Here is a 9,389-nt window from a genome sequence, read left to right as displayed (position 1 = left end):
AAGAACAGACAGCTGCCCCAAGGCAGTGATGAGCAGTCAGATGTTTCTGACCTGGCCCAAAGCTCAGGGCCAGGAGGAAAATAGATGGGGTTGGAAAAGAGACAGGGGAACTGCTGCCCCCAGGAGCCCTCAGGCCGGGGAGGACAGAGCCAGGTTCAGCCACCCAGCTGACAGGGTGGGGGTAGGGTGAGGCTGCCTGAAAATGGAGGAGGTAAGGGCTCTCCACCTTCCAGTCCCCAAGGCTCCTCTGAGTGTCCATGAACATAGAATCTGTGTTGCCCAAGGTCATCCTCATTACCCGGGGAAAGGAGCACCATTTGGGGAACCAAAAAATAATCTCCTGTTGGCCTGCCATCCTGGCATTGGTTTGGGGAGTTTAGGACTGGGGGAGGAGGCTAAATCTGAGTGGATGGATATTCTCCTCTCAAAGAAGATGGCCTTTGCCCCAGCAAGCACCCCCCACCCCCAGCCCTGAAAGCCCCCACACCCAGCTCCAAGGCACGTTCTACTTGCCATCATCTTGTTTCGCCACCCCAAGACCCCCGCCCCCACCACACACACACAGCGGAAGTTTGACGAGGTCATTTCAGGAGGGAGGTGGCCAGTCACTTTGCAAAGTTGTCACCTCTGCAAGTGCGTGCTGTGATCAGCCCCCAGGTGCGCAAATGTTGAGAGGTGGCTGGTTTGGGGACCTGATTTTGGAAAACGGGTAGTTAGGAGTTCTCAAAGACGATCGAGGACGGGAGTTTCGCTTCGCCGTGGTCCTCTCCAACGCGCGGGTCAGGAGGGTGAGTTTGAGGACCAGCCGCGCTCTGGGGGGCGAAGGGGGCACCGGGGAATGAGGGATCTTTAAATGGAGGCGGGGCTTGCGGGGTCGCCGGGGGCGGTGCCAACCCGGGCTCGGCCAATCGGCCGCGCCGCTGGCGTCGCACCGCCCCCTCCTCTCCCGGCCCGGGCGGGAGCTCGCACCCCCCGGCCGGGCCCGTGTACAGGGCGGCGGGGGATGCGAGCTCTGCCGCTGCCCCCGGCCCCACCGCCCCGGGGCCTCGCGCCCGCCCGCTGCTGCCCGCCCCGTCCGCAACCCCGGCCCCGGCCCCGGCCCCGACCTGGGGGTCCGTGGCCGCGTGGGTCCCTCTCCCTTCCAGCCTCGTCCGCCCTCCAGAGCCGCGTCCCGCAGGTACTGAGTGGTATGGGCAGGGGTACCCAGAGAGACATGTCCCGGAGTGAGATGCTGTTTGGGGGAGCGGCCAGGAGGGAGGATTTCCGTGGGGTCCGCAACCGAGAGGACATCGCAGTGGGGGAATGTGTGTATGTGCACCGCCCGAGTGAGTCGATTCACGGATCCCCATCCTGGAGGGGGAGGGTACTGGGTTCACTTTGGCGGGGGCAGAGCAGTGAGTGTCCAAACTCCATGGATCCGGTGGGGGAGCTCTCGGGGTGGAGGCAGTGACCCAGGACTGACTTGGGGGTGGGAGGAACGAGACCCTCACCACTGGCCCTTGTGTCCAGCCGTTAGGGGCAGCATGGCAGGGTTCGTAAAACTGGTCCCCTAGCTCTCCCAGGACAGAGGTCGGGTACCCAGCACAGCGCACTGTTCTGGCTGTCCTGGAGGGTGGGGCCTCAGATGTGAGTGCTGGAGGCTGGGGGTGCGCCAGAGATGCTGATGGAGTGGAGGGCACTGGGGAGAGCAGGCTAGGGCAGGCTAACTGCACCCTGATGAGTGGTGAAGGGCGGAATGCCTAAGGGATGGGGCAGTCAGCCAACGACTTGCTGCACCCACTCTCCAACAGCCCAGAGGGTGGGAGGACAAATGGATCCTGTCCGCCTGGCAGAGCTAGGGCCTGAAGAGTGATGGTGGAGGAGTGTCTTGGGGTCCTTCCCTACCCTCCGCAGGGACACACAGCCCACAACTTGCCCACAAAACCTACGAGATTCTGCCATGTGCCGCTCTATCCACAGTTCCTGGGAGCAGTGAGGTGGGCGTTTTGCCCCAGGGAGGCTCTGCCTTTGAGCGTAATGGGCAGGGGGGTACTTTCTCCTGGTCCAGCTCTGAAGGACAGATTGCAGTGTTGGGCAGTGGCACCACAGCGTACCCATGACTGTGTGCTAGGCATTTTCCATGTGAGATCTCATTTCTTTCTGGTCACCGACCCTGCTGGGTTGGCACTAAGATGCCCCGTTACTAAAGAAGTAGCTGAGGAAGTGGCAGTGACCTAGTCCTGGCTGAACACCCAAAGGTCCCTCTGTAATCAACCCATCATTTGTAAAAGAGCTCACTCGAGGGCCTTTGCTGTCTGGTCATTTTCTTTCTCTTCCTGTTGGGTGGGAAAGTTCAGAGGAGCTGGCCTCCTTGGTCCCTGCTGCCTGCACACTTTCTTCCCTACTTCAAGAGCCTTCCTGGGCTCCCCCTGCCCCACTTGGCCTACAGGTTTCCCACAGTATCTCTTGAAATGGTACAGAAGGCAGGGTCTGCTCATCTCCTTACCCCAGCATTCAGGGAACAGAGGTCTTGTGCCCCAGACATATGAGACAATTTTAGCAATTCCAAGAACCTTCAAAACCAAATACAGCACAGGGTGTTTCTCCCTTTTTAGAAGTCCTTGAAGAACTTGGGGCCTTCACCCAGAAAAACACACCCTTTCGTGGACATCGAAACCTTGGCTGGGGTTTTATAGGAGTTTCTGGTTCTTTGGGGAAACTCTGAGGATCCCGGGGACCCCACCTTTAGGGCCAGGTTGCAATGAGGGAGGGGAAGGTGAACCTGGGGATGAGTGGGGTCTCTTGTACCCAAGGCCCTCTGGTCCCACCCAGTCTTTAGATTATGGGCTGGCCCCTTTTTCCGTGAGATCTCAGCCAGGCCTCTCTGTCCTTCCGCTTCCTATGAGGTCGTGGGAGGTGTCAGACAGCCACCACTCCTGTGCCCTGAGTTCTGTGGTCCCTCAAGGGTTGTGCCAGACTGACTCCTTTTCCAAATAGTCGCTGGTCAAGAGGGATCCAGACAGATCCTGCCACCCCCAGACTGCACTAACTTAGCCCTTCCTGGCTGTGTGACCTCAGGCAACGTGCTGAACCTCTCTGAGTCTCATATCCCATCTGTAAAATGTGAGTAAGAATGCCACCTGCCTCGCTGAATAGCCATAGGGATTAAATACAGTAATTCTGACCAAGGTCTTGGTCCGCCTGGAAAACCCCATGTACGGAGCCTGGTGGGCTACAGTCCATGGGATCGCAAAAGAGACACAATTGGGCGACTAAATAACAAATAACCGCATTAACGTGATGGGCCCTAGGAAGGTCCTACAGGCCTCCGCCCTCCCGGAAGTCACCTGCTGCCTATCCGCATGCCCCACCCCACTCCCTCTCTGCCCAGGGCATGTCAGGACGCAGCTGCCAGGCAAGGAGGAGCATGGCCGCCGTGTGGCTGAATTTGGCCTGTGTGTTAGGTGGCTGAGTCACATCCCCAAATTGCATCTTCATCGGTGCGTTTCAGAAGGTCGTTTGCAGCGCCCCCACCCCTTCCCGGTCCCGTCTGCCAGGCCATCCCCTCTCCTGCCTGCTCTCCCCAAGCCCTGGGCAGGGACCCTTTTGCACCTTCAGGAGGGAAGCTGGGAGGACTGACTGGGTTTCCTTGTCTCTTGGGGCAGAGCAGGGCTGGGGCTGCGGTGTGTGTCCCGGGGGCAGGCTCTTAGTCCCACCTAGCAGCTCACAGCCGTTCAGGTGGCAAGCAGGGACCGTAGCCCCAGAAGAAAGTGGCGCCTGACTGCTTGTGAAGACAAAGAGAGAGATCAGGGCCAAGATCAGCCTTATAAACTGTAAGTGGTGGGCCTGCAGGCGATCAGTCCATACAAACTGTAATGTCCTGGGCCCACGGGGGGCCAGCTCTTATAAACTGTGAAGCGTCAGGCCACAGGTGGCCACAGCCTGGTTGGTAGGATGGATGGAAGTGGGACGTGTCCTAAGACTCATGTTTCTTGTGTTCTTCCTGTGTGCTGGCACCCTCGTCTGGGGACATGTAGTGAGTGGGACAGACGCTGTCTGGGGGCGGGGTGGACATGGACACAGGTAGTCCTGCAGTGCATGCGGTGGTTGGTGCCCTGGCCAAGGTCACCCGTGTCTCGCCTGGCAACCTTGCTCATCGTGGTGTGTCTTAGTGTGACATTGTCTGAGTCTCTCACCCCCAGGAATGTGGTTTCAGGGCCACGGAGGTGTCTTGTCTCTGCACGCAGCCCCCTCTCCTGAGCCCCAGCACATGCCAGCTTAGCCTTTTCCAAGAGGACAACACTGGACCCACAGCCCACTGCCGCCTGGTGGCAGAATACTGATGCAGAATCTGCCTTGTAAGGAGACGGATCCTTCACTGCACAGTGAAGGGAAACTGGTGCCTCAGTTTCCCCATTTGTACAACAGGCCAAATCCTAGGACCCCTTTTTTGGGGATGTTGTGAGAATTAAGGAGAAAACTCTGCGTGAAGGACAGAGCCTGGCATGTAGTGGGTGTTCAGTAAACACAGGCTGTGGTGGCAGCTGGGGGTGCCTGTGGGGGTGAGGAGTGAGAGAGTGGGCTGGAGTGGGTGAGCAGTGCAGGGTCTGGCAAGATTGGACTCCAGGCAGGCTCATCCTGTGCATGTCACCGTCTTCAAGGTCCTTGCTCCCGCACGTGACACGCGGGACCTGGCCCCAGGCAGGCGCAGAATCTGAGGATATCAGAGCATATCAGCCTGTCTGCTTCTCGGTAGCCAGTTTCCTTTGTGGGGAAACTGAGTCTGGCCCAAGGTCACAGGACAGACCAAGGTGCTGTAGAATCAGTTCTGGGGTCTTTTTGTTTTTTGGCTGCATCGCATGGCTTATAGGGTTTTTAGTTCCCCAGCCAGGGATTGAACCCGTTCCTCAGCAGTGAGACCACAGAGCCCTAACTCCCGGACCCCCAGGGGGTTTCCTGGGATCTTTTTCTTTTTAAATTTTATGTCTTTGTTTTTAGCCACACCTTGGCTTGTGGGGTTATAGTTCCCTGACCAGGGATTGAACCCAGGCCCTCAGCTGTGAAAGCACGGATTCCTAACCACTGGACTGCCAGGGCATTCCTCAATTCTGGGATCTTAGAATTAAACTCTGGATTGTTCCTTTGGTCCTGGAATCCAGGCAGGAGGGAGCTGAGGGTCTCATAGCCATAGTCACGGTCCCTAATATCTCCCTGGCCATACCCTTTGACTGTGTAAGTATGTTCAGGCCTTTGGACAACTCTACGTGGTGGTGGTGGGGAATTGGAGGCTCAGTAGAGTGAGATTAATTTGTCCAAGATTCCAGAAGTCAGGAGTCAAGTCTGGGTCGGAACCGTCTCCTGACGGCTCACTGCTGGTTGTTCAGTTGCTAAGTCGTATCCAACTCTCTGCAACTGCATGGACTGCAGCACGCCAGGCTTCCCTGTCCTCCACTATCCCCTGGAGTTTTTCTAAACTCATGTCCATTGGGTCAGTGATGCCATCCAACCATTTCATCCTCTGTTGCCCCTGCGTCTCCTCCTGCCTTCAATCTTTCCTAGCATCAGGGTCTTTTCCAATGAGTTGACTCTTCTCATCAGGTGACCAAGGTATTGGACCTTCAGCTTCAGCATCAGTCCTTCCAATGAATATTCGGGACTGATTTCCTTTACGATTGACTGGTTTGATCTCCTTGCTGTCAAAGGGACTCTCAAGAGTCTTCTCCAGCCCCACAACTCAAAAGCATCAGTTCTTCAATGCTCAGCCTTCTTTATGGTCCAACTCTCATATCCCTACATGACTACTGGAAAAACCATAGCTTTGACTATATGAACATTTGTCAGCAGAGTAATGTCTCTGCTTTTTAATACACTGTCTTGATTTGTCATAGCTTTCCTTCCAAGGATAAGTGTCTTAATTTCGTGGATTCAGTCACCATTCACAGTGCTTTTGGAGCCCAAGAAAATATTAATAAAATCTGTCACTGTTTACACATTTTCCCCTCCTATTTGCCTTGAAGTGATGGGACCAGATGCCATGATCTTAGTTTTTTGAATGTTGAGTTTCAAGTCAGCTTTTTCACTCTCCTCTTTCACTTTCATCAAGAGGCTCTTTAGTTCTTCTTCACTCTCTGCCATTAGAGTGGTATCATCTGCATATCTGAGGTTGTCAATATTTCTCCCGGCAATCTTGATTCCAGTTTAAGAGTCATCCAGTCCAACTTTTCTCATGTACTCTGCATATAAGTTAAATAAGCCCGGTGACAATATACAGCCTTGACAATTCTCTCCCAGTTTTGAACCAGTCCTCCGGTTCTAACTGTTGCTTCTTGACCTGCATACAGGTTTCTCAGGAGACAGGTAAGCTAAGGTAAAGTGGTCTTACCGTAAGACCACCTTAAGGTAGTTCCAGATGGCTTATTTAGGTGGCCTCTAATCCTCCCAGGCGAACCAGCCAGCAGAATTCCATCTTGAGGCTTTGAGAAGTGTTTCCTGAGTGTCGCCTGTGTTTATTGCTTTTAGCGTCCATTGCTTTAGGTACTTGGAAGCACAGAAAAGTCAATGGGCAAAAGCCTGGCAGGAGGGTGTTCCAGGCAGAGGTGCAACAGGTGCCTCAGAGTGTGCAAGGGCCCTGAAGCAGGACCAAGCTTGTTGGAACCTGGTGATGGGGAGATCAGTGTGGCTGAAAGGGGGTGACTCTGGGAAAGGGAGAAGGATAAGATGGGATAGCGGCCTCCTGGCCACACGGAGGAGTTTTTATGCAATAGCGCTGGAGAGCCACGGGGAGGTTTGTTTTTGTTTTATATTTGTTTACTTATTTTTAGCTGCATTGGGTCTTAGTTGCGGCATGTGGGCTCTTCGTTGTGGGCCGCAGACTTCTTTCTAGTTGTGACATGTGGGCTCCAGAGTGCGTAGGCTCTGTAGTCGCAGCGCACAGGCTTAGTTGCCCTGCAGCGTATGGGATCTTTGTTTCCCCGACCAGGGATCGAACCCACATCCCCTGCATTGGGAGGTGGATTCTTAACCACTAGACCCCAGGGAAGTCCATGTGGAGGTTATGAACCAAGGAGGGCCATAGGTTGGCTTGGTTTCTGGGGTGGTCGGTCAGTCCACATGTCAGCTGCAATGGGTTCATGGCCTCTCCAGCCTCAGGATGTTCTGGGGTGGGGGTCCCTAGCCATCTGGTCAGTTGGCCAGACCCTGACATGACCATGTTCCCTGTGCCCTGCAGGTCAGCGCGGGAGCCCGGTTGCTGAGCCATGCCAGGCCCCAGGCGGCCGGCAGCAAGCCCAACGCCAGCACCCACATAGTCATGAACAGCCACAGACACAGTGGCTGCGAGGGACGGCCACTAGGTGGCGGGCTGGGTGCCCTGGGCCGAGATCCTCTGGACCCTGAGGCCGGCCACCCCCCACAGCCTCCAAATGGCCCAGGCATCCAGGTGGTGGTGGCCAAAAGCGACCCGGCACAACCCTCGCCTGGCAGCCCCCGGGGGCAGCCCCAGGACCAGGAAGAGGAAGAAGATGAGGAAGAAGATGAGGCGGTCAGACAGAGGGGCTCAGGGAAGCCCCCCAGCGTTGGCCACCGCCTGGGCCACCGGCGGGCGCTCTTTGAGAAGCGGAAGCGCCTCAGTGACTATGCCCTAATCTTTGGCATGTTCGGCATTGTTGTCATGGTGACAGAGACGGAGCTGTCCTGGGGGGTCTACACCAAGGTAGGCATGGCCCTTCCCCCTGGCACCCCGGGGAGGCCCTGCTGGTCCTACTTGGCTCCCCGAGACCCCCTTGGGCATGGGGTCTGGGACCACATCGGCCCTAGGAGAGGTGGGCAGGGGATGCTGAGGGGACCCTGGAGGTGGGAAGATGGGGGCACCCAGGGCCTCCTGTTGTTTCCACCCCATAGGGGCAGCAGGAAGGCCTCAGGTGGGGCCCGAAATCTCCAGCCCCTTCCCTCCACCTTGCCCCATGGGGCTGCGCTTTCACTGAAGGTGGGAAGGTGGCTGCTTTTGGGTCAGGCCCGGAGGAGACAGGGGAGCACCAGAGAAGAGCTGCTTTGAGGAGTAGGGAAAGAACTTTGCCCCTTTTGAGGGCGAGCTGGGCCAGGTTATGAGCTGGGTTGTGGGTCCCCAAGTGGATGCCAGGACGGAGGGAGATGAGAGCCAAGTCAGCCTGTAAACTCTAAAGTGCTGCATCTGCTCGAGGCCTGGTTTTATAAACTATGAAGTGCCGTGCCCATGTGAGGCCTGGCCTTATAAACTGAAGTGCCACCTTGCTGTGAGCCCAAGCCTAAGGAGTAAGGACTGGAGCTTCAATTCCTGAGTGAAGTGACCGGGTTGGGGGCCAGGAGGGCTGCCCGCCTCCAGTGTCTGTCCTGCCCTCTGCTCTCTCTTTGCCCAGGAGTCCCTGTACTCATTTGCACTCAAATGCCTCATCAGCCTCTCCACGGTCATCCTGCTGGGCCTGGTCATCCTCTACCATGCCCGAGAGATCCAGGTCAGTGCTCACTGGGGTTAGGGAAGCTCCCCTTCCTGCACCCCAGAACCCCCCACACCAGCCACCTCCATGCGTGCAAGCTCAGTTGTGTCCAACTCTTTGTGACCCTTTGGACTGTAGCCTGCCAGGCTCCTCTATCCATGGGATTCTCCAATACTGCAGTGGGTTGCCGTTTCCTCCTCCAGGGGATCTTCCCAACCCAGGGATTGAACCTGCGTCTCTTGCATCTCCTGCATTGGCATGCGGGTTCTTTACCACTAGCACCAGCTGGGAAGCCCCCAGGACCTGGGAACCCTCTAAAACATAGAGGGATCAATAGCCACTTTATAGAAGAAAAAAAAAAGATCTCCATGGAAACACACTGTTTAGGTCACTCTAAATTTCCTGGAATGCGTATCGTCATTTTAATTTTCATCGATAATTTGGTAAAGAAGACCAACAGTGAGGGAGCAGGCAGTGGGCTGGGGTTCTGAGGTGCACGTGAATTGTTTTTGCAGCCCTGGGGTCTTCTGAGGTTTTGCAGCCATGGAGTCCAGTGTTTGTAGCCCCAGGCTCCTTTTCCTTGTCCACTGGACCTGTGTTTGAAAGATTTCTCATGTGCCAAGGATTCTCCTATTTCAGGGGTTGATCAAAACCTGGTCAGGTCCCTGGAGAGCCAAGTTCACCTGTAAGGCAGGTGTTACCACAGCAGGCCAGCACCAGGGCCTGGGTACACCAAAGGGGGTCAGATCTGGCTCCTGACTCTAGCCTTTGACCCCTGACCTCAAGGAGCCACAGCCTGGCAGGAGATGGGCATAGGAAAATCCTACCTAGGTTGTACTGTATGCAGACCTGTCAGCGGACACTCAGAGTCTGGTACACGGGAGGGATCCTCAGTCTGGCTAGGGGTTGGGTTAGGAGGACAGTGCCCCTTGAAGTAAA

General features: G+C 56.0%; 1 protein-coding gene across 1 annotated transcript in view; it reads left to right on the top strand.

Annotated features, from left to right (window-relative positions):
* Positions 1 to 1,075: 1,075 nt before the first annotated feature.
* KCNN1 (potassium calcium-activated channel subfamily N member 1) overlaps positions 1,076 to 9,389 on the top strand; it is a 29,411-nt gene continuing 21,097 nt past the window's right edge. The window contains exons 1-3 of the mRNA XM_055541494.1: positions 1,076 to 1,177; positions 7,208 to 7,690; positions 8,373 to 8,468. Coding sequence (XP_055397469.1) covers positions 7,289 to 7,690; positions 8,373 to 8,468 — 498 coding nt within the window. The 5' untranslated portion in view covers positions 1,076 to 1,177; positions 7,208 to 7,288. The remainder of the gene's footprint in view (positions 1,178 to 7,207; positions 7,691 to 8,372; positions 8,469 to 9,389) is intronic.

Source organism: Bubalus kerabau, chromosome 1 (assembly GCF_029407905.1).
Source record: "Bubalus kerabau isolate K-KA32 ecotype Philippines breed swamp buffalo chromosome 1, PCC_UOA_SB_1v2, whole genome shotgun sequence".
NCBI lineage: Eukaryota > Metazoa > Chordata > Mammalia > Artiodactyla > Bovidae > Bubalus > Bubalus kerabau.
The sequence above is the reverse complement of the archived record's forward strand: the minus strand, read 5'-3'. Positions and strand labels throughout refer to the sequence as shown.